Source organism: Emys orbicularis, chromosome 1, assembly GCF_028017835.1.
Source record: "Emys orbicularis isolate rEmyOrb1 chromosome 1, rEmyOrb1.hap1, whole genome shotgun sequence".
Classification (NCBI taxonomy): Eukaryota; Metazoa; Chordata; order Testudines; family Emydidae; genus Emys; species Emys orbicularis.
This window is the reverse complement of record NC_088683.1, coordinates 128463865-128488632: the sequence shown is the minus strand read 5'-3', so window position 1 is coordinate 128488632 and position 24768 is coordinate 128463865. Positions and strand designations below refer to the sequence as shown.

The window sequence follows — 24768 nt, the reverse complement described above, 5'->3', positions numbered from 1 at the left end:
TTGCGTCTTCCTAGGCATTTCCTGATCTACTTACATATCTGGGGGTTTCAAATGAGTAGTTTCTAGGTATGATTTGATGCTTTTTCATACCTGGCTAAAACTCTTGCAGCATAACTATAGCCCTGTTTTTCTGCTTCTCCCCGAGAACCACAACAGACAGACAAAGGAGAAGTTTTTTCCCAATTTTAAAAAGTTCTAGCCTTCCCATTGGCTCTTTTGGTCAGGTGTCCACTCTCTTCCTTTTACCTATGCAGGGAGACTTTTTAACCCTTTACAGGTAACGCAAGTAGAGAACTACTACTAAGAGGGATTTTATACCTACCTGGCTGGCTGGGTCCATAAAAGGGAGCTACTCTCTTCCCCCCCCCCCTTCATTTATCACACAAGGCAAGTGGAGAATTACCATTTAAAATGTAGAGCTATTCTGGTGTGGTGCCTGATCTCTCTTATTTTATTTTCAGACCTTCTTAAGAAATCAGAACAACAAAACAAATTACAACCTAGTGTGTGAGACTCTCCAGTTCTTGGACTGCATTTGTGGAAGCACGACAGGCGGCCTGGGCCTCTTGGGGCTGTACATCAATGAGAAGAATGTAGTTCTGGTGAACCAAACCCTCGAGAGCTTGACTGAATACTGCCAAGGCCCCTGTCATGAAAATCAGGTAGCTAAAATCATCGTTTTTTGGTGAGGAAGAATTTACCTGCGTGTCCACGGGCATTACATAACCCTTTCCTAGTCTTAATAATTCAGGACCTGATTCAAATGATATGGCTGGCTGTAGCATACTTGAAGACCTCACAAGGTTTAATATGCCTTTGAAAACGCACTTTTATCAGAGCTTGGACTCATTTTGTCTAATCAGGTCTTCTCTGTAGTACAGTCTCTCAGATATAGGTGGGGTGAAATCCTGGCCAAATTGAAGTCAATGAGAGTTTTGCTATTGGCATAATAGGGCCAGGATTTAATCACAACACCCCCCTCCCCCCCAGTTTGAGAGTCCTTTCAGGTTTTGAACTGTAAGTGTGGCAGCACATGGCAAACTCATTAGTAACCAAATAAGCAGTAAAACCTAAATCTCACTCATTTCTTAGCTTTTATCTGTGGTTGTCTCTCTGCAAGTTTCTAGAATATGACGACTGTAATTCATATAGTTCCCAAGTGTTTAGCGCAGTGTCCTACTGTACTTGCAAGACCAGCATCTTCAAGACTGGGTAGTGGTGATGCAATTCTTCAGTCAGATGTCAGGGATTTTCCAAAAAAAATACTCTCAGGAAGAGGCAGGTGTGAGGTGTTTGCTGCCATGCTTTTCTGTACTCAGCAGTTACTTTAAGGTGTGTTCCGTGTTTGCTGGCACAGATTTAGGGACCTAAGCTTGTTTGACTTTAAACACATGAATGGTCCCGTTGAGGACTTATCGTTAAGTATGTGCTTAAGTGCTTTGCTGGATGGAGTCTATAAAGTTATATACCTGAGTCTTCTGGAGGGTGTATTTTCCATGCCAATAGGCAGGGTAGAAAGAAAAAGTAAATGGTTTTACATCACTCTACTTGGCCTGGTTAAACGAAAGAAAAGATGTAACAGCAGATGTAATTTCACAACTTTTGTTATGGATTAACAATGGAGAAACTTGCAGTGGACAGAATTACAAAATAAAAACCTGTTCCTTAATGCTAAAATGGTTAGCTGTTGGATCATACAGTTAAATATTAATGTTACTTCCTAGTATATATCTTGGTTAACTACAAAGTATTTTTGTCTGCAATACTGACAATCAAGCAGCCTTAATTCATACTTCAAAAAAAGCTAAAGTACACTGAAAGTTAAATAATTATATTTGCTTAAAAACTCATGGGTCAAACTATTTGAAAATACAGAGATAATTAGAGCACTGTAAAGGGAAAGAAAAATGTGTTTTCAAGTTAACTTTTTATCTAGCTTCACAGAGAACACTGGTAATGGAAAAATATGATTGATTGTTTAGACTTCATTACCTAGACCTGCTGTGAAGTAACTAAGGAATGAAGTTAGGCTCTTTTACATCAACTGAAGATCTGATCTTGTGTATTTCAGAGGCAGATACCCAATGCTGTCATTTCCATCTCATTTTTCTCTTCTTTTTATTTTTAAGCCTTTTCTTCTCTAGTGTTATGTAATGTTGTTGTTTAAAAAAAAATAAAAATCCAAGAGCTTTTTTAGCCTGATGTTCGTTCTAGTTGAAAAGGGCCAGAACTCTAGTTGTGAAAATATTCAGAATTACCGTTGGCCACAGTTGCAAATTTCAGACTCTGTATTTAAAAAACAAACAAACAAGCATCCCCCCTAGAGTGAGTGTGTGTGTATATGTATGTATGTGTGTGTGTGTGTGTGTGTGTGTGTATCTATATCTACACATCTTGATAGATATATATATACACACACACACACACACACATAGAGAGAGAGAGAGAGCGCATCTGTGCACACAAATCATATAGTCACATAGGCTACATCTATACTACTGGTGGTAGCATGTAGTGTATGTGTAGCTTACCCGCTGCAGAGAAAAGTAGGTGGTGTCCATACCTCAGTGTGTACCTGTAACTAGACAGGTCAGAGAGAGGCTCTGGCAGAGGGGAGACAGTTGGGAAAGGCTTCACCAGCTCCCCCACCATTCAGAGTCTCTCCCCGATGCTGGAATGTTTCACTGTGGAGGGGGAAGAGCTCTAGCAGGGGGGAGCTGGTGGACCTTTCCCCGTGGCCAGAGTCTTTTCCTGAGGCGAGGAAGGGTTCTGGAAGGGGGGAGGCAGCAGGGAAAGGTTCATCAGCCTTTCCCCACAGAGGGGAAATACTCCATCAGCAGGGAGCTGGTAGAGTCTTTCCCCCTTGCTTCCCTCCTGCCAGAGACTTTTCCTACTGGGGGACGTTGTTCCCTGTGGAGGAGAGAGACTCCAATAGCGGGGAATCAGTGGGACACTGCAGTGCTAAAAAGAGCAGCAGGAGGTAGCAGGGACTTGTAGCAGGGATGGGTGGTGACATGTTGGCTCTACACAACAGAGAGCTCCTGCTCCATGGGGGTGATCCTCCCTCCTATGGCCAGCTACTGTTGCTTTAGGGGCACTTTGCACTGGCCATCGGGTACAATGCTGCTACAGAGCAGCCTAGGATCTGGGCCCTTGTTTTGAAAATATGCTCATATGTGTGCATCTCTCTTTTCTTTTCATTTTAAAAAGAGCTGCATTGCTACCCATGAGTCTAATGGAATTGATATTATAATTGCACTGATCCTGAATGACATAAACCCTCTTGGCAAATATTGCATGGACCTGGTGCTTCAGCTAAAGGTATGGAAAATATTTTTATTTATCTATTCAGCTTCAAGTAATAATAATAATAAATGCCTATGCAAGAGTAGTAGGCACCCTGACACTTACTTAGTCTCCTGATAGCATAATATACCCGGTGGCATTAGTAAACAAATTAACTCGATTCAGCTCAACTGAGCCAGTGACTCAGGGTACGTCTACAGTACGAAATTATTTCGAAATTATTCTATTCGAATTTTCGGAAGCAATTTTATACATTCGGTCTTGTGTGTCCCCACTAAAGCATGTGAATTCGGCGGAGTGCGTCCACAGTACCAAGGCTAGCATCGAATGTCGGAGCGGTGCACTGTGGGTAGCTATCCCACAGTCCCCGCAGCCCATTGGAATTCTGGGTTAAGTTCCCAGTGCATGATGGGGCAAAAACATTCTCACAGGTGTTTCTCGGTGTCTGTCGTCAGTCGCTCCTCCCTCCGTGAAAGCTACGGCAGACAATCATTTCACGCCTTTTGGGCATGCAGACGCCATACTGCTTTCAGCAGACGGCGCAGTACAGTGCACCGCTTCTCTCCTGGTACTATGAATCCACCTCGCATTTCCGCTCGTCTTTCTATGTAATCTCTAAGTATCTGCTCTTTCTCATCGACCGCTTCCGCTGCCAACTCTGCTCGGCCATCGTGAACCAAGCAGCACAGCTTCAGCCGCCAACTATGCTCTCCCACTCTTGCCACGCTACCGAGCTTCTCCATGTTGTCTGTCCTGGGCTCCCGCCTCCATGAAAGCTACAGAAGACAACCATTTTCCGCCTTTTTTCGGCTATTGTGAACCAAACAGCACCTCTTCCGCTGCCACTCTGCTCTCCTACATTTTGCGCCCTTTTTCCAGGATTACCCACTCAGATCTCCGCTGCAGTTTTGACCATTGTAAATACCTCACACGTTATCCAGCGGTATGTGCAGTACCTGCAAAACCGGGCGAGGAAGCGACGACAGCACGATTACTATACTGATGAGGACATGGACACAGACGTTCCTAGAAGCACGGCATGTGGTGATTGGGAGATCATGGTGGCGTTGGGCCAGGTTCAAGCCATGGAACGCTGATTCTGTGCCCGGGAAACTAGCACAGACTGGCGGGACCGCATAGAGTTGCAGGTATGGGATGATTCCCAGTGGCTGCGAAACTTTCGTATGCATAGGGCCACTTTCATGGAACTTTGTGACTTGCTGTCCCCTGCCCTGAAGCGCAAAGACACCAAAATGAGAGCAGCCCTCACAATTGAGAAGCGAGTGGCCATAGCCCTGTGGAAGTTTGCTACGCCCGACAGCTACCGGTCAGTCGGGAATCAGTTTGGAGTGGGCAAATCTACTGTGGGGGCTGCTGTGCTGCAAGTAGCCAACGCAATCATTGACCAGCTGCTATCAGGGGTAGTGACTTTGGGAAATGTGCAGACCATTGTGGATGGCTTTAATGCGCGGGGGTTCCCTAACTGCGGCAGGGTGATAGACGGAACGCATATCCCTATCTTGGCCCCGGCACACCGGGGCGGCCAGTACATAAACCGCGAGGAGTACTTTTCCATGGTGCTGCAAGCATTGGTGGATCACAAGGGACGTTTCACCGACATCAACGTGGGATGGCCAGGAAAGGTGCATGACGCTCGCATCTTCAGGAACTCTGATCTGTTTGAACAGCTGCAGGAAGGGACTTACTTCCCAGACCAGAAAATTACTGTTGGGGATGTTGAAATGCCTATAGTTATCCTCGGGGACCCAGCCTACCCCTTAATGCCATGGCTCATGAAGCCGTACACAGGCACCCTGGACAGTAGTAAGGAGCAGTTCAACTATAGGCTGAGCAAGTGCAGAATGGTGGTAGAATGTGCTTTTGGACGTTTGAAAGCGCGCTGGCGCAGTTTACTGACTCGGTTAGATCTCCGCACAACCAATATTCCAGTTGTAATTGCTGCTTGTTGTGTGCTCCACAATATCTGTGAGAGTAAGGGGGAGACGTTTATGGTGGGGTGGGAGGTTGAGGCAACTCGCCTGGCGGCCAATTTTGCACAGCCAGACAACAGGGCACGCTGTGCATCAGAGAAGCTTTGAAAGCCAGTTTCATGACTGGCCAGGGTATGGTGTGACAGTTGTTTGTTTCTCTTGAAGTTACCCACCCCCTTTATTTATATATATATATATATAAAGGAAATAAAGTCATAATTGTTTAAAAACTGTTCTTTATTATTTGTTGCACAACACATTGAGAGAAATCAGAAGGTAGACTGGGGGGGGAGGGGTATTGGGTTAGCGGGGTGGAGGAGGAGGGAAGGACAAGTCCAGAAACCAAATCAAAATTTCGGATATGCCAGCTTTCTGCTGCTTGTGCAATCCTCTGGGGTTGAGTGTGTGGGTCCCGTAGCCCTCTTTCCCCCCCCCCCATGTTCTTGGGCATCTGGGTGAGGAGGCTATGGAACTTGGGGAGGAGGGAGGGCGGTTATACAGGGGCTGCAGCGGCAGTCTGTGGTCTTTGTGCCTTTCCCGCATTAGATCCACCAGCATGTCAGTTTGCTCCCCCATGAGCTTGACCATAGCATCCTGCCTGCTCTCATCACGCACATCCCTCCTCTCTTAGTGTTCATATAACGCTTTACGAGACTCCGCAATTGTTTGCCTTCACGCATTCAGCTGGGCCCTATCAGTGCGGGAGGACTGCATGCGGGAGGACTGCATGAGCTCGGTGAACGTGTCGTCCCGAGTTCATTTTTTCCGCCTTCTAATCTGGACCAGCCTCTGGGACGGAGTAGATAGGGGCCGCGTTGAAACATTTGCACCTGCAGGAGGAGAAAAAGGGAGGGTAGTATTTTAAAAGATACATTTTAGAGAACAAAGGGGACACTCTTTCTCAGTGAAACAGGCAATTCATAGTACACAGCACATGTTCTTTTTGTACAAGGTCGCATTTTGCCTCTTATACTGAAGTGCCTGCCACTTTGGTGTGAGTAAGCCATCACACGCGGCCGGGCAACAGAATTCAGCTTGCAGGCAGCCATGGTAAGCCCTGGGGGCATGCAGGGTTCTGCTTCTTCCGCATTCATTTCAATGTTTTCAAACTGCCGGGCCCCCCTTCCCATAGCAAGCAATGCCTGGTGGGTTTGCCATATAAAAGGAGGGCCTGCGGGCTCGCTGGGATAGTCATTTCACACAACACAACACCCCCCCACCGTGTGGCTCCGATGAGGCTCTGAGCAGGGATAGCTCTTTAAACTAAATACGAACAGCCCAGCGCGGCTGGGTTTCCCCCCTGCCTCCCACCACGTGGCTCCGATCAGGCTCTCACTCACCAGAAGTGCCTTCTGCAGGGTCATGGTCCGGGAGCCCGCCTTGGGAGTGGGGGGAGGCTATTGGCTCCAGCTTTAAGAATAGTTCCTGGCTAGGGAGGAAAACGGATTCCCCACTTGGCGCCTGTGCACGGTCGTCCTCCTCCTCCAATAACTCATCCTCCTTGCTCTGTGCAACTCCCCCCTTGCAGGTGTCCAAGGACAGTGGTGGGGTAGTGGTGGCATCATTCCCCATAATTGCATGCAGCTCACGGTAGAAACGGCTGTGACCCAGAGTGCCCGTTTGCCTCCCTGGCTTTTTGGTACGCTTGCCTGAGCTCCTTGATTTTTGTACGACACTGCTCTGTGTCCCTGGAGTAGCCTCTTTCCATCATGGCCCTGGAGACTTTAGTTTTTTTGGAACGTAGTTCTGCCATAGCAGATTCGTCTCCCCAACATGCGATGAGATCCAGTACCTCCCGTTCGGACCATGCTGGAGCTCATCTGCGAATCCGGGACCGTGTGATCTCTTGTGATGGTGGACTCTGCATGGTCGCCTGTGATGGTGGACTGTGCTGATGGTCACCTGTGCTGATGGTGACCAAACAGGAAATGAAATTCAAAAGTTCCCAGGGCTTTTACTGCCTACCTGGCTAGTGCATCGGAGTTGAGTGTTGTCTAGAGCAGTCACTAGGGAGCATTCTGGGATAGCTCCTGGAGGCCAATAACCTCGAATTGTGTCCACAATACCTGTAACCCGGAAGTGCGATCTCAATTTTAGCACTACTCTACTTGCCAAGGTGAGGTACAGAAATTGGATTAAAGAGCCCTTTAAATCGAAAAAAATGGTTTGGTCGTGTGGACGGAATCAGTTTTATTTCGAATTAACTCGGCTAATTCTGAAATAACTGCGTACTGTAGACCAGGCCTCAGACACAGAGAAGTTCCTTTCTACCCACCATCATCTCCAGGAACTTACCGTCAACTTCCTCCAAAAACCTGATCAAATAGATACTGTATATCTAGTATGAAGATTCTGTGTTGCGGATATAAAATCTGATGGTGTGCTTCTCAAGTAATGTGACACGTAGGTATTACTACATATGAACAGAGCTGGTTGAAAATTTTTCGTCAAAAATTACAAAATGCCAGGAACAAGGTTGCCTGTGCAACCTTAATTGGGCCCCCTTAGACATCTGCATTATGATACAGTCTTTATTTATATGATCACCTACTATTTTTCTCATAGGACCCTTCATTGCACAGAATGGATAATGCTTATTTAATGAGCAGCTATTCGGTCTTCTAATTTCTCCTCATTATTCAATGCCACACTAATTTGGGGTGCCCAATTTGACACCTGAGACCTGATTTTTCAGTGTTCATAGCATTGTAAAGCACTTTATATGTTCTGTAAATCAGTCCTCAGGGCCTCAAGTTGGCCACTCAGAAAATGGGCACACAGTGACCAACTGTGAAAAGTTTGGTATAAGTGACTTACCCAGCATCCCGCAGGAGCTCTGTGGTAGAGGAGCTGTGGTAGAGGAAGGGATAGAATCCAGTTCACCAGTGCAGTATTCAACTGCCTTAACCATGCAACCATCCTTTCTCTTCCTGCAGTCTCCTGCCTCATTCACTGCACAAGTTCCAACTTCAGGAACAAATGCAGCAGGGGTCCTACAGACAAGTCTCCTTCCCTACACCACCCTGATACATCCCCAGTGCAGGTCCATCCTGTGCACTGAATGAGGCAGAAGTCCTGTGGAAAAAATAGTATGTCATTATGTAAATATTATCTCATCATGCTTGATTCCTCCTGCCCCGTCCCCTCCAACCTGTCTCTGTCTTCTTGTCCCAGGCCCATTCTTCTCATATACCCAGTTCCAGTTTCCACTCCTCTGGCTCTCAATCTCAGTCCCAGTCTCCTTGCCCAGGCAGTTCTAGTCTTACTCTCTAGACATCCCATCCCAACACCTATCTTCTTCCCACCATATCTTGTGCCCAGTCTCCTTGCCCAGTCAATCTCTGTTTCTCTCCCCCCCCCCCCCCCCGACTCTGTCCTTTCTGTCTCTCCCATACTCACACTTCCCTGTCCCCATGGGTTCTCAGTCCCTCTCTCCCTCCCCAGGCGCCTCATCCAATCTCAACCTGCCCTCACACCTTCTTTGGTTCCTTATCTCTGGCTTTGTCCCACTGCCTTTGCACAACTAGTGCCAGTTCTCCCCCTGTGCCCTGGCTCCTCATCAGATCTGTCTCCCTCCCTCCCCACCTCCTTCCTTCCACCCCATTGGTTCCCAATTTCAGCACCCTTGCTTAGCCAGGCGCAGTGTCTTCCCCAGCATCTCATCCAATGTGACTCCCTCCAGTCTATGGCTCCATGCCCAGCCAGTCCTACTCTGTCCCCCTCCTCCCGTCCCAGTTCCCCCCTAGGGTTCCTTGTCCAAATCTGCTCACTCCATCCCACCCAGGTCCAGTTTTTTTTCTGGGGTCTGTGGTGGGGGGCTTGAGAGAACAGGAGTTCCAGTGACTGACTTCAGCACAGCCTTCAGCAGCTCAGAAAGATAACTGTAGAGAAAGTCCTGCACAGCCCTGAGCTGGAACATGCTTCAACATGGACAGAATCTTTTGAAGATTTTAGTTGTAAAGGTCTAGCAAGTCTCTACCAAGCATCTGCAAACTGATTTTTTTCAGAGGCATATAACTTGGTGAAATGTAGGTGGATTTACATGTGGAAAACAAAAGGCCTGATTCTGCCACAAAGGCCACCCCGTGCCAAATTTCAAATCCCTACTCCAAAGCATGAGGGTTATAGAACTGCTCAAAGTAAAAGTCACCAGAACTTTTTAACATGAAAAAAACAATGTATTTTCCCCTTTTGCCTCATTCTTGAAAAAGGCTGAACTTTTTTGGCTGAAATTTTCCAAAATAATTCAGCCTGGGGCAGGCACCCAGCATGTCAAATTTCAGCCCAAACAGGCAAATTCATAAGCAACTGAGAACAGGATCTTTTAATGGGAAGTATTGGGCAACCTTAATAATAGGCGCATTTCCAGCCTTGCTTCTAGTAAGGGACCCCATTCTGCCTTCACATTTTCATACAAGGGACCTCCTGGGGTTAGCATAGTATCTCAGCACTTCAGAAACACATTTAGCCTCACAACACTCTTGCAAGGTGTAGATGTATTATTATCCCCATTTTATAGATGGGGATCTGAGGTGCAGAGAGTTTGTGACTTGCCTAAGATCACACAGGAAGTTTGTGGCAGAGCTGGGAGTTGAACCAAGGTCTGCTGAGTCGCAGTATAGTGCTTGAACTATGAAACCAACCTTCCTCCCTGTGGGCTGAAATTGATTTTAATTGGCGCAAGATCGGGTCCCAGATTCTCAGACGCTATGGAGTTACTACTGTTTAAGGACATGCTATTTTATCCCTGGGAGAGAACTGGGTGAAAAGCCGATAGTTAACACTCCCTCCAGGAGTCCAGGAATATGCTCAGTACTTGGTATTCAGATTAAATTTGAAGATTATGAAATGCATGAAATCTGTTGATTTTATAGCCTTTCGGGTAATTAATTATGTTTTAAAAAACAAAAAGGGAAGGAAATATGCGTCATAGGCAAAACCTTTTGTTTGGTACACTTTGTAATTACTTCTGCTCTCAATTGTTTAACAAAATGACAAAACCTGTGAGCTGGGCAATAAGCACAGGAAATGGGATCTCATTTATTGTGCACAATGCAGAATAAAGCTTTGTATTTGAAAGTCAGATATTTTTCAATATTTAAAATACCCCTTCCAATGTATTATACGTACTGTAGTTAGCTGCCCTCTGACTTCAATGTCAATGTGCTGCAAAGCTAGTTACTATGTCAATAACATAAAAGATGCCAGCAGTTTAAAATCGTATCCACTAAAAAAAAGTGGTCCTAGTAATACCAATTAAAACGAATGTAAGGATCATTAATCCATGAAATAGAGTTTACATTTGCACTAACTTGGTTTTGTATCTTTAGAACAATGCCTCTAAGCTTTTGCTGGCCATTATGGAAAGCAGGCATGACAGTGAGAATGCAGAAAGAATCCTTTTTAATATGAGACCAAGGGAACTGGTAAGAAAACTTCTGAATATTCATAAAACTTTTGGCTATATCTCACCCTCAATAAATCCTGTCATCAAAATATTTTGTAAAGGATCTGTGTCTAAACTGAATAGCAATAACCGCATATAGGGATATAGCGTACTAATTCTCCAAAGGTATTTTTGAAGGATCAAGCATGCATGATTTCATTCTTTACGACTTCATTATTTTTATCCATTCCAAGCACTTTTCTGTAATTGTTTCCTAACTAAATTATCATACTCCAGTAAACTGTCTTCAAGTACATTTTGTCAGTAGCTGTGAAATTAAGCTTGTACCATTTGTGATACCACACTAAGAAGAAAAAATGCACCTCACAGGCAAAACAAAAAAGTCAAAACCACGTTTTTTACTTTATCTTTGAATAGGGATAATATTTGTAATTGTCCCCCATGAATTTCTGTCATGGTGGAAAAGCTGGGGGAGTGGCCAGGTCCATCCAATATGAACAATTTGGTGACTGGAAAAACCATGATCCCATCCCGCAATATGATCTGTGTGGATTTACCCTTCTGCCTGTGCAGAACACGTTGAGTGAGTCAGGCTCCACTCCGCCCCCATTTCCGCTCCCCCAGATCTCATTGCAGGATCAGGGCCTATGTGGGGTACAAAGAAATGATATTTTCTTTAAACTCTCTGGAAGACCTTAATATCCCTGACCCTCCCAACATCCTGTCCCGGATTCCAACCTTCCCTTCCTCTTTGACTGCTCTTTTATACACAGCTTGCTGGTGAGCAAATGAGATACAGTATGTTGCTGCATGCTTCCAGCCAGGAATAGGTTGCAAGTGTCCTGCATTATAAGTCCCAACAACAAGGCACTGCCTGCAGTGTCCGCAATCTTTCTTTAAACATGTTTCAAAAAGCACTCTCTTTCGAGGCCCAGGATTTGTGTTATTTCTCACAGAAGTTTTGTTAGTGAAAAATGTTGTCATTTTGAGCTTCACAAAATGTAGTAGAAATTAATGGTTTTTTCCCCTAAAACAGATTAGATCAGCGGTCCATCTAGTCTGGTATCATGCCTCTGGCCTTGAGGCTTTGAGGATAAGCCCAAATAAACCATGTAATTGTGCAGTGTTGTACATGAAGAGAGAAATTCCTTCCTGACCCTTGCAAGGCCTTAGTTTATCCCTTGAAGCACATGATATGATTAGCTTGGGTTTTAAAAATGGAAATGGTGAATTTCACAAGCTCTTCCACACAGTTCATTGTTAGATTTTAATCTTAATTGTAGATAACTTAATTTTTCTTGCACTCTCTCCCAGAAACCCATTTTTATACCTGTTTTACTGCTGACTATTAGGGGGGGGAAAATCAATGCATGGATTCTTGGCACTACTGAAGTCAGTGAGAGTTTTTCCATTGACTTCAGTGGGCCAGGATTTCACCCTGTCAGCACATAAGATATTCAGAAGGTTTAAAATGCAGCCCTCCCTGTACAAAGCTTAAGAAAACAGGGGTGGAGTGGTACAAACTTCCCTCCCAACAAACAGCTAGGCCATGAGACTGTAACACAACCCCTCCAGGGCTGCTATTCCAGCCTATGGGAATGCTAATCACTACCCCTCTGTGCTCTGTGTAAGCATGGATCCAGTCACCCTACTCTGCCCCGTTCCCTGTGCCCCCTTGTATCAGCTTGTTTGGTATTAATGCAGAAATCCCATATGGTGCATACAGCTGGGGGAGGGGGGGGGGAGTAACCTGCACAACCTCCTCTTCACTATCTGTCTATCTAAAGTACCTATTGGGCCCCCATTACTGTAGTAGATGGGCACCTCACAACCTTCAATGTATTTATCCCAGCAACACCTCTGCAAGGTAGGGAAGTTTTGTTATGCTCATTTTGTAGATGGAGAACCAAAGCATAGAAAATATAAAGCCCAAATCCTCAAAGGTGTTTAGGCACCTAGCTCCTATTGGAATCCATGTGAGATAGGCACCTAAACACCTTTGAGGATTTGGGCCTTGTCCAAGGTTACACAGGAAGCTGTGGCAGAGCAGGCAACTGAACCTAGGTCTCCTGGACCCAGGCTCGTGCTCTAGCCATGAACCATCCTTCTACACTGGTATCCAAAACCCTCCACATCTGGATTAATTTCACCTGAAATACACAGGTAAACACCAGACTCGATTTTTACTGCAAACTTGGCAATTTGTCTTAAAATGGCAAAGAGGAAAACCAGCAAAGCAGAGTGCAAATAGTTGAGATAAGAATAAACCGAACACCTTCTCAGGTGTCTTTTCATTCTGAATGTGCTTTTTAGAGTACATCTCCTTCTTGTAGGACTTCACAGGCCCTGTCCAAATTTGAGCCGAGCACAGTGAGCAAATCTGAATGCAATTCACATTTTCCATAGAATTAAAATATTTGACAGCCCTTCAATTTTATTTGTTTTAAAGGTGGACGTAATGAAGAATGCATATAATCAGGCTCTAGAATGTGATGAGGAGGAGGAGGAGAATGGAGATATTTCACCAAAAGATGTTGGCCACAATATATACATACTGGCACATCAGGTATGTCTTTTGTTATTGTGTGTCTGAGTCCATAAAAGAGAAGCCTTAAAGGCTGCAAGATGTCATTAAATTCTACCCCAGATCTGTGTGCATTAACCATTGAAGTTTTGCCTATGTAACGTCTGCAGGATCGAGCTTATATAGGATATCATTTTCTCTAGAGTGTCTTTGGGGCCAGGATCAAAGTGTGTGTGGTTTTGCTGTGTGTGTGGGCTGTGCCCATGATGTGTGGGTACTGTTGAGATGTAAATAACATAGAATGGAGCAGGTAATGTACACTCAGTTTATCTTCTTTTGTCATTTCCTACTCTGGGAGTCTTTGACTCAGATCGGCATGTAAAAATAATTTATCTTAATTAAACCATAAATTGAATCAGATTATCATCAATTAGATTTTAATTCATGTCTTCTATTCTTATATGAAATGAATGTTAATAAAATATTAATTTTATTTTACAGCTATTAATTTATACAGGCAACATTAATAGTATGGCCATATGGGAATTTTGTTCCTTTTAGGATATGCTGTTGTTCCGTTGGGCTCTCTTATCACATGTCTTTTGTGCACTGTAAAGGTGAAATACAGATTTTTATTGGTACGCCACAAATGAGAGACAGTGAGATTTTTTTTTTTTTCCCTGTGGAAAAAGAAAAGACTGCAACTTTAGTAATCAAGCCCTATAATAAAGATGGTACAGGCAGATAGTACTTGCTGTTCCATGTTAGGGACCTTATCTTTTGTTTTTAATTATTTTTTATTAAAGCAGGTGCAGTTTAAAAATGTAGCAATATGGGAGTATTCTAAATAAATTGTCAGAGAATACAAAGTTAAGCATATTCCTTAAAATGTGAGTAATATTGAATAGAAGAAGAAAAGAGGACAGGTTATAATTACACTAATAAGGTGAGAAATGTAAATTATGTACATTTTTGTGTCTTCAACATGTTCAATGAAGGGCTCTCATTCCTATTATGTTATGGAGAGCCATGTTCTACTCTTACACTACCTGCAGTGCCCCTATTCAAGACAATGGGAATTTTGTGGACCTTGCATCTTGTATAATCATTTGCACCAGTGGGAACATTTTACACCCACTTTGTGCTTACCGTTCCTGGTATCAATGACTACACAAAGTCCAGGACAATGGGGAATGAGGTCTTGAGAATAGAATATAGGGCTAAAGCTATATAAGAAAAGATTGCTGGGATACTGCCCTGCCAGGGGCTATGCAATCACTACTAAGAAAGCAACACCAATTCCATATGTCTGATCTTTGGTGAGGCATTTTGGTCACATCCTGGATCTTGGCAACAATTTACTGAGCCCCTTCGTGCCCTGCAGAAGAAGGCAGGGATATCCGTTTGGCAGGAAAACCTATGCTTGATGTACAGATTTTACAAAACTGACTGATTTCCCTTCCTGCAGTTGGATATCCCAATAAACACATCTATATATTATTATGTGTACAGCCGTGCAGAACACCATACAGCCACATAACAGAGCATTAGACGACTAAACCATGCTGTTTAGCCCCCCCCCCGGTGTTAATGGAAAGCTATAATTTTTGGCACATGAAAACAAATCGTTGACTACCAAACTCTTTCTACATGTGTCCTTTCAATCACTCTGGGCTGGGCAGGATATGAACTTTTGTCCCTCATGAGTAAGATCATTGTTGCCTAGTTCCTATCCTGGCTCTGTTCTCTAAACACCCTCTAATGCTATCTTATATATAAACAGCTTACTGGTGACTGTACCCTCCGCTCAGTGTAGCTGACCTAATTTACATCATATTTCTTTGCTCTGCTCCTTGCAGTTTCATTGTTAGTTTTTTATCATTTTCACAATTGGTACAGCTTTTCAGCTTCTTCCGTGTGGCCACCTACTCTGGTTACAGCATCTGTACCATTCTAGCAGCAGAGTCTAGATTAGAGTTCCTCTTTTTACCATCACAGACTCATACACAGACAGTTTATTTTGGAGCACTCAGACTTTCCGTTTTTGTCGTTGCTCTTTTAAAGGCTGGAGTGGGTTCTGCATTTTGCCACCACGACATCCTTCCCTGCCCTTCCTGTGGTTGGTTTTACCAGAAGCAAAAGACTTTCTTGTAAATGTCTGACCTGCTATGCACAGAAAGATATAAATACATCACAAGAAAGGTTGAGGACTGAGTTATGGCCCCACACTGCAGTGCAAGACACAGAAGACCCCTTACTGTTAACTGTGCATCATCATGTTGGTCAACATTTCTTCTTTTCCCCACCCTGCCCTCACATCTCTTGTCTATCATCCCCGTCCTTCTCTGCAGACCCTGTGGGACTATTGTTCATCCTGGTTCCCTTCCACTGACTTCATCCCTTTCCTGGCACTACTGCTTCCCACTCTTCCTGTCCCGTGCATTGTAAGCAGAGTGGGGAACTCAAACCAGAGAAAACAGAACTGAGCCACCCCCAGGGGACCAGCATAATCTGCACTCCTATACTGGAGTGGGGGGCTGGTTCCAAATGCAGCCTTTCTGTTGCTCACAGCAGTACAGAGTAATGACGCAAATGGGTACTCGATATCGTGTGCTGGAAACCCCCCGTTATTACCAGATGTTTCACAAGAATCTACTGTGGCCAAACATTCCATTTGTCTGTGTCGTGTTCAAGCTCCTTGCTCAGAGCCAAACTTTGAGTTTTTCTCACTTACTTCTTTTTCAAGTTCCTCCAACACTCTTGGATGAATACCATCCAGTTCTGGTGAGTTCTTGATGATCAGTGTTTGTTCCAGTACCTCCTCTTGTCACACCTCAATCAAAGGGAATCTGCACGGTGTTTATAGTAATAATTTAAAATATAGATTATGCTAAATCAAGCTGACTTCTCTTTTGTGATATTAGAAAGGCTCTCAGAAAGGAGAACTCAGATAACGTGATGTGTCTGTGATGTGATGTAAATGTAGACTTTACAAAGGCTTCTGAAACAAGTAGCACATAAAAGTTTGATCTGTACACTGGCCCTTCTACGTCTGGAATGTCAAACCAGATAGTTAATTGGTTAAATGGTGCAACAAAAATGTCACAGTGTATAGCACAAAGAAACCATCCTGATTTTCACATTACTGGTTCAAGACTGCACAGCTGGCTATTAAAGGCTTTCAAAAGTTAATAAACTGAGCAAACTTTGCTGTTGGAGTCATCTAGGATAATAAAAACAATGAGGAGTCCTTATGGCACCTTAGAGACTAACACATTTATTTGGGCATAAGCTTTCGCGGGCTAAAACCCACTTCATCAGATGCATGGAGTGAAAAATACAGTAAGCCGTATATATATTACAGCACATGAAAAGAGGGAGTTGCCTTACCAAGTGGGAGGTCAGTGCTACTGAGGCTCCTGATCCAGCAAAGTATTTAAGCAAATGCTTAATATTGAGCCCATGCTTGAGTGCTTTGCTGAACTGGGGCCAGAGAGAGAATAACTATGAAACGCCACAATGTCTTTTTTGAGCAGATTATAACTTCCTAGAAAACAGAAGATTTTTTATAAGGTTAAATTAAAAGTTTAGTTAAATACCAAGGGAGTGCCAGAACTACTTTTGTAAATGCGACAATCTCCTGATGGCACCGAGACCTGATAAAAGGATGGTTTTCTCCCACCCCGTGTGATTCGAAGAAATTAACACTGCTTGATATCAATGCAGGTATGCAGCATAAACAAACATCAGCTTGAACCAAACAATCTCCTGATAGCCTGGCACAGTTGGAAGTTCCCTTTCATTGATATTTTCTTAAAATAAACAAAGGGAAAACTAAACATACAGTAGCAATTTGAGTTAATGGGTAACTCATACACATTCCCGTCTGGTGCTAATTATCAATGGAGTGAGGGAAACAAGTAATTCAGCCTTGTACATTTGAATTGCTAAAATATATTAGCTGTAGAATAAAGATTCCTTGATCAAACGTAGCATGAAATATCTAATCTCCTTATTGCCATGTTTACTATGTGTAATGGTAGATTAATAGGTTATATGCATAAAGAATATTTGTTAAATAGACAATTGATGGCCTGCATTTATATTTTGGGAATAATAGTGCCCTACAGTCTATTCAATAAAAATAATTAATAATTTTGTCAGTTCAAATAGGATTGGTTTGATAATGAGACCTTTATTAAGGAAAAGTTTCAAGTAGTAGTTGAAATTCTGGTTATCCACATAGTTAAAAATATAAGCAGCACACGGCCATATAAGGTTCTATGACTATCTACTTAAACATATTAAACTGTTATATTTCCTCCAGTAGATCTGAGCATAGCAGGGGCAGAGACCATCCTTTGTTCTGTGTTTGTATAGTGTCTGGCACAACAGAGTTCTGGTTCACAACTGGGACTCCTAGCTACAACAGTACAAATAATAATATTTCTGGAAATATTTAGGAATCACGTTTGCCTTTTATAGCATATTCTTTTTGAGGGCTTCAAATCACTTTAAAACATTAACTGCTTACATTTCCCCAACAACCCTGTGAAGTAGGATGCAAAAGAGGTGATGGCAACAAGTCATTGGGAAAAGACTTGATGGGAAAAGAAGCCAGGTTGCCTGATTCCTAATCCTTAGCATTAGCTGGTCCGCCTCTCATGCTAACTCAGTACCAGGTACTATACTAATGAGGATGAATTGGCATTCAATACATCAGAAAGGCATCATTGCTGGTATCTTATCATTCCTTAAAGGAGACTGTTAAGCCTATTTTTAAAAATATACTTTCCTGTGCTGCTAATAATATAGATTGTTAAAGCTGGGAGAACTTTAGTCATATGATTGGCTGTTTGTGCGTGGGGGGAGGTGGTATTGATTTTTACTGGGGGAGTTATTTTTGGTTTGAGGGTGTAGAGCAGCTGTTGGCTTTCTTGGGTTGGTAACACTTGAATTTTGGCAGAGGTACGTATAGCTTTGCATAGGCCCTTTCTTGTGTATGTTATACATATAAATAAATAAGTAAAAACATATTGAATACAGACAAATATAATTGTGTGTCAGGGCAAAGGAGAGTCACAGGTAGGAGATTGAAGTGATGGAGCTAAACAGGCTTTCCATGATTCAATGGCTGTGGAAGCTAAGGGGCATTATTGTGGTTGTGTACAACCAGATACGAGGTAAGATCACTCAGTGCATCTTGGCCTTTGGTACAGGAATCCAGGGTTTCTGAATTGGCTGTGCAGCCAGCAGTAGACAACAGAGCAGTGTTTCCTCAGGAAGGAAGTGTGACCAGAATCAGGAATACATTTGTGGTGAAATTGACTGACTGGGCTGAAAAGAAATGCTGCTGAAGAAGACAGAAGTGGGTTACTTAATGAAGCATTTAAAAGAACCCACAACAAGACCAAAACAAGGAAATAGGGTGGGAGAAGGGCTGTAGTTCCCACACTAAGGGTCTCCATTAACTGTGTGACACATGAACACCAGGTGATTCCAAGGAAAAGGGGTGGATGGGAGCCACGTGAGAGAGGAATGTGACTCCATGGAATGTCTTTTGCCCGCTCCTCACTAGTGTGTCAACATTCCCTCAGTACCATCTGTGACATAAGTAAGGCACTACTGAGGTTCACTGTGTTCCAGAGGCTTCCAGCTGTGAGGAACAGCCTTAAGTTCCAGCAAGAACCCCTTGGTTCATGGTACATCTACGCAGCCCATGGCAGTGAGCCTCCCAGCCCAGGTCAACGGACTTAGGCTCACAGACCTCGCACTACCGCGCTAAAAAACACAGTGTTGATGTTGCAGCTCGGGCTGGAGCTTGGGTGCTGACACCTAGAGTAGGGGGGATGGGCTTCAGAGCCTGAGCCCCAGCCTGAGCTGCAGCTTCAGAGTGCTGTCTACACAGCTCTTTTTAGTGTGGTAGCGCAAGCCCAAGTCTTGGGAGGCTCGATTGTGCAGGCTGTGTAGACGTAACCATGGAGAATGGCAGTGGAAAGTGCTCATAGAGTCATAGACGATTAGGGTTGGAAGAGACCTCAGGAGGTCATCTAGTCCAACCCCCTGCTTAAAGCAGGACCAAGGTCAACAAAATCATTCCAGCCAGGGCTTTGTCATGTCACATGGGACATACATACTGTATCAGTTCATCTTCCTGGTCAGCACTGCCAACTTTTGTAGATATGCTGGCTGCTGGTGGACACACCACCACCACTGGAGGGGAGATAACCATTTTGTGCCTTAATAGCCCCACTCCCCATTAGCAGACTTAGTGTTGTTGGGGCTGTGTTTCTGCTGACAGCTACCTGCTGTTAAATGTGACCCATGAACTATTTAAAATTGTTGTAATCATTTGATTTTTTTAAATAAACCTGTGCCTAATTTACTCTAAAATGTATCTGTGATATATGGGAGCAGGAACTCCAAAAATAAGGCACAAGTACAAAGTAACTGGTTTGCAGCTGGTGTAAATGAAGCTACCCTGATTTACAACAGGTGAGGACCTGACCCTTTTAATCTATAGGTAGCGCCAATTTTTGTACAGCCGACTATTTCCACATTTTGCAGCACAGTGTGAGGGTTCTCAAGACGTTTAATAGGAATGTCTCCTCCCAAACAGCTGTTTGTACGTAAAGAAAAGCATTGTACATACTTACAGGAGCATTGCTAAGTTTTTCGTTCAGAGCATGATCCAGTGGAGATGGCACTGGACTGGGAATGAGAAGATCTGGGTTTAGGTCGTGGCTCCGGCCCTGACTTTCTTGTCATCTTGGCCAAGTCACTTCACCTGTTTCCCCTCCCACCCTTTTATCTGTCTTGTCTATTTAGGTTGTAAGCTCTTTGGAGCGAGGATTGTCTTTCATTGCGCAGGGCCCTGATCTTTGTTGAGACAAATAGTGAAGAATAATAGAATCTTAGAATTCCACCAGTCCTGTGGGATGAGTTCCATAGAGTAACTCAGAATTCCTTTGAAAAAGTCACTCTCTCCCTGCAAGGCAAGTGGAATTTAAGGCTTCAGCACTATACTTTTAGTGGGCGTTTGCTGAGGCTTGCAGATTTCCTTCCTAGCAGAAAAGCATTAGCTGATCACATTGCCAAGGCAAGGAGCTAATGGGGACCTGTCCCAGGAACCGTGACTGTCAGGGGACTCGTATCCTGGGCTGCCAGACCTGAAACTTCTTGTGGAACTTTTATTTTCCGCATGTTGTTTTGTAGTTCTCATCCTGATGAGACAGTCTATGGCATCAAAATGACACTGGCTAATTAAATGTCAGCAGAATCAGAAGCTGTTGCAAGGCTTTTACACTCAGATTGCCAAGATTGAAACAGAAACCAAGGAGGCACATCACCCTCCCTGCAGCTCATTAGGAGGGTCTATATCTCTACCTTCAACCAGCTCCAGTGTATAGATCCAGTATGGAGGCTGCCACAGGGCCTTGACACTAATGAGCCCCTGAAAGCTTAAGCAAATGTCTGAGGCTGCCGTTCATTGGCAGGTAGAATCCTTGGCAACTTGTTCTGCAACTTTTTCTTTTCCTATTTTGTTGACATTGGCTTCCAGCTATTACCCCATCATTTAAGATCCAATTCCGAAATGGAATTGAATAACATGGGTCCTAGTGCCCCTGAGGAGTCCCACTGACTTCAGTGAAGCTCCTTGGGGTTGGAAGTGGCCATGCTTAGACCAGTGGTTCTCAAATGTTTGTACTGGTGACCCCTTTCACACAGTTAGCCTCTGAGTGCGACCCCCCCTTATAAATTAAAAATCCATTTTTATATATTTAACACCATTATAAATGCTGGAGGCAAAGCAGGGTTTGGGGTGGAGGCTGACAGCTCATGACCCACCATGTAATAACCTCGTGACGCCCTGAGGGGTCCCGACCCCCAGTTTGAGAACCCCTGGCTTAGAGGATCCCATTAATAGGCTTGGGTCCAATGGGTGGTGCTTACTTTCATTTCCCTCAAAATTTAATAAGGTCAAATGTATCAGTTGATATCACATACATCCTCTGTTTGGGGACTATATTGCATTAACATGGAGGTAGACATGATTAACCGGGCAGGGGGTTTCCTATCTCTAACTTCAGTTATCCTGTGTCCATATGATTTGTGGTTCTTAAGATCTCTGTATCTGGGAAATACAGTTTACTGTAGAATAGGGGCCCATAAGGCGTACTAGAGGGAATACCGCTAGTATTGATGTGTGGTTCTGCTCTGAAAAGTGGCTGTGTAAGATGCCAGAGAAACTTGCTGCTCGCTCTGTGTATCCACAGTCCTATCTGCTCACCTTAGTGACAAAAGTAGATAGTTTGTTACTTTTTTGGGAGAAGGAGCTGGATTTCCTTCTGGCTCCCCTTTCACCAGCAGAATTTTTAGCTGAGTTCCTACTGCAGGACCAGTTCCTTATTGGACCAGATCCTCAGCTGGTGTAAATTAGAACAGCTCCATTGCAGTCAACAGAGCTACACTGATTTGTACCAGCTGAGAATCTGTCCCATTGCCTTCATGTTCTGCTCTCGGTTACACTGAAGCCATACGGCCAGTAACAGTGTAACGAAGGGCAGCACTTATCCTGCAGAATCTTCATTACTGGTGGCAATCTCTGAACCAGCAAGAACACTGCTCAGCTTTCAGGCTGAGTTTGCAGAGGTGAGAGTTATAGGGAGAAAAATCATTCTACCTGTAAAGTGAACAAATCTGATCCAGAAGTCTTTGAGAGACAATAAATGAGGAACCCCACAGCACCATTTTTACAGTCACTTTTCAAAGTGGACTGCACTTTGTTACCATAAACCTCGGTGCATAATATTGTCTGCACAGAAATATATGTAATATACCACTGCCACTGCAGAGGCAATAATAGAAATATACATGGTATTGAATTGTAACCATACTGCCATAGATGAAGTCTTAAATCAGAGGCTGAGCTGGGACTCGTGCGTTACAGGTGATCTGCAAAGGACTTGCATAAAATGGGGTTATTGCCCTTTCGTGGGGAGTGCAATCATGTTGAAATTTCCAGCTAGCAAACTCTGGTTTAACAGCTGGCTACGTTTTCTTTACCTCAAGAATAAGATGGAAAATTACTTAGGACACCAGTAGTATCTCAGGGTAGAAACAGACACTTAATCATGGTGGCTCTTGCTCTCATGCATAGGATTGTACAAACTGGGGTCCAGTTTTTCCACCTGGTGTATGGCCAGTGACATTACAATGATTTTTCCTCTGGATCACCTGCTGAGATGAGGCTGACACATCCCGCATCATTGATTTGCTGTGGTTGCCAAGAGTGAGCATCAGTTGCCCACCAGTCTCTTCTTTCTATGTTTCTATCTGTTGATCATCATTTAGTTGCTGGCTAACACCAATAGCTCATATCTGATGAGTAGGACTAAGATGTGTCTGTCTAGGATGAAGGTTGCACCTCGACCGCTCACTTTCCTTTGCTTTCTTAGCATATGCTGCTAATTCATATCTGGCTGGTTCAAATATTGTCCAGATGACTGCAGTAAAGAGGTGGGATTTGGAAAGGGAATATCATCACATTTTGGTCCTCTCCCCATTACCAAGCCCTGAAAATAGCTATTCTGTTTTTTGTTCTGTTAAGTGGACGGATGAGGCAAAAGTCCAGCAGCACTATTTAAAATAGTGGGAAGGCTGTGCCATACTGGCTGCTGGAAGAAGCATCTCGTCTGCTCTCCTGCTCCTTTCTTTCACGTGGTCAACCCCCCCACTCCTGCCTCACCTTCCAGAATGTGCATAACAGTCCCCACTGGTGATTAGAAAAAGGCGAGTGAGTTTGGACAGTTGTGAATTCTCTTTGCAGGGCTCAGCTGCCTATTCTCCACTTTAATCCAATTTGTCTTTGGGCAAGAAAACTTTTGTCAAGAAGTAATTTTCTGTGCTTTGAGAAGTACCTGTTAAGGAGGTTGGGATACTAACAGGATTTGCCATATAATTTGGAGGACCCGAACAAGAGCATGGTCCCAAGCAGGAGATATCATGCCATAAGTTGCACTTGTCTTGCTGCCAGAGCAGGGGAGGTTGTCTGGCAGTAACCTTTTTCCTCTGCTTCCAGTCCCACGGCTGTAGAAGGCGGCAGGGCCATCCCAAGACTTAGAGAGGATGTGGGGGCCCCAAAAGAGCAGGGTGGTAAGCAGCTGCCTACTTTGCTTGTGTGGATATTTAAATTGCTTTTTTTTTTAGACTCTACTTGTTGGACAGCTGTAGATAGAGAGATTGCAGAGAAGTGCTATTTCCCATTCTACTTCTGCTCAGAATAAGAAACCAAAAGAGGAACATGCTTTCAAGCAATAGAATTGAGAGCTCCTGGAAGGGAGATGCTTTCTTTTCTCCAGTTTTTAATATATTGTCCTGGTGGCCTTCATGAGGAGGAGAGAGAAGCTCTTCAACTCTGCAGGTGGGGGATCCTGTGGGTAGGAACCTACCTCTGCTTGGGGTGGGCACTGCTTTCTGCTGGCTGGATGCTGCTCAGTGTACTGGGCTTTCAGATGAGCCTATAGTGTCCACTTATTCTGGGCACTTTGGTTCATTGGCCTCTCAAAGAAGTTGCAAGTGATTGAGGTCTTTCCCCTTGGAGTGGCTGTGAATTAGCCCTCCCCCCCCCCATTGGTAAGGAGGGGGTCTTCCCAGTCCTGTCTCCACTCCTTTGTCCTCCACCTCCCCTCATTCATTCTTTGCTCCTCCTTCATCTCCTAGGTCTTTCCCTCTTGCATCCCATCCACCTCCTTCACTCACATAGTTCACAGAGGTTAGTCTAAAAAGGCTGCTATGCTACGGCCTGATACTCACACTTCCTCCACAAATGAATTTTGTTTTGTCATGAAACAAATTTTAGCTACGGGCCTGAAAATAGTTTCCCACAAACTTTGCTAGTAAAAGGGGTGATGAATAAGACAATTTGCAGTTGGGTTTCTAATTCACTGAAGTATGTGGAAATAATTTTTCCTGGTCTTCATGCTGCTCTCATGAGGCATAAAAGAAGCAGAGGAAACATGACTTCAGAATGCTCAGAGTTACAAACTGTAGAGGTGCGGACTCACCCCTGCACCGCCTCCTGCTGGTCGTCCAGGGAATTAGCTCTCCAGCCTCTGGAGCGCCCTCTGCAGGCCAGTGATCCGCCTGTCTTCTTCTGGGCTCCCGTGTCCCTCCCAGGACCCCAGTGCCCCTTGCTCTGGGTGCTGCCCCCAGGCAGTACCTACACGCTAGATCTCCCCTCCCAGGGGACCCCCCACCCACTATCCCCACCTTGCCTCAGCACTAGGCCACTGCCAGTCACCAACTAGCCCCCGCTCCCTGGAGCAGACTGCAGTATAGGCCACTCATCACTGGCAAGGAGGGTTTGGACCTGCTGCCTTAGCCTAGCCCTGGGCTGCCCTCTGCAACCCCCAGTACCCCTTGGCCTTCCGCTAGGCCGCAGCCTGGTGCCGTCCAGGCTGGAGCTCCCCAGCTCCTCAGCCTGTCCCCAGCCCTGCTCCACTCAGGTACGCTATCCCTAGCTTACTGCAACCAGGCCC

General features: G+C 44.5%; 1 protein-coding gene across 3 annotated transcripts in view; it reads left to right on the top strand.

Annotated features, from left to right (window-relative positions):
• Positions 1-24768, top strand: part of ITPR2 (inositol 1,4,5-trisphosphate receptor type 2) — a 336580-nt gene that overhangs the window by 250101 nt on the left and 61711 nt on the right. For 2 of the 3 annotated variants that reach the window (XM_065418887.1, XM_065418878.1), the window contains 4 exons: positions 462-662; positions 3211-3321; positions 10628-10723; positions 13154-13270. In XM_065418887.1, coding sequence (XP_065274959.1) covers positions 462-662; positions 3211-3321; positions 10628-10723; positions 13154-13270 — 525 coding nt within the window. The remainder of the gene's footprint in view (positions 1-461; positions 663-3210; positions 3322-10627; positions 10724-13153; positions 13271-24768) is intronic. The other variant, XM_065418895.1, reaches the window with a different exon arrangement.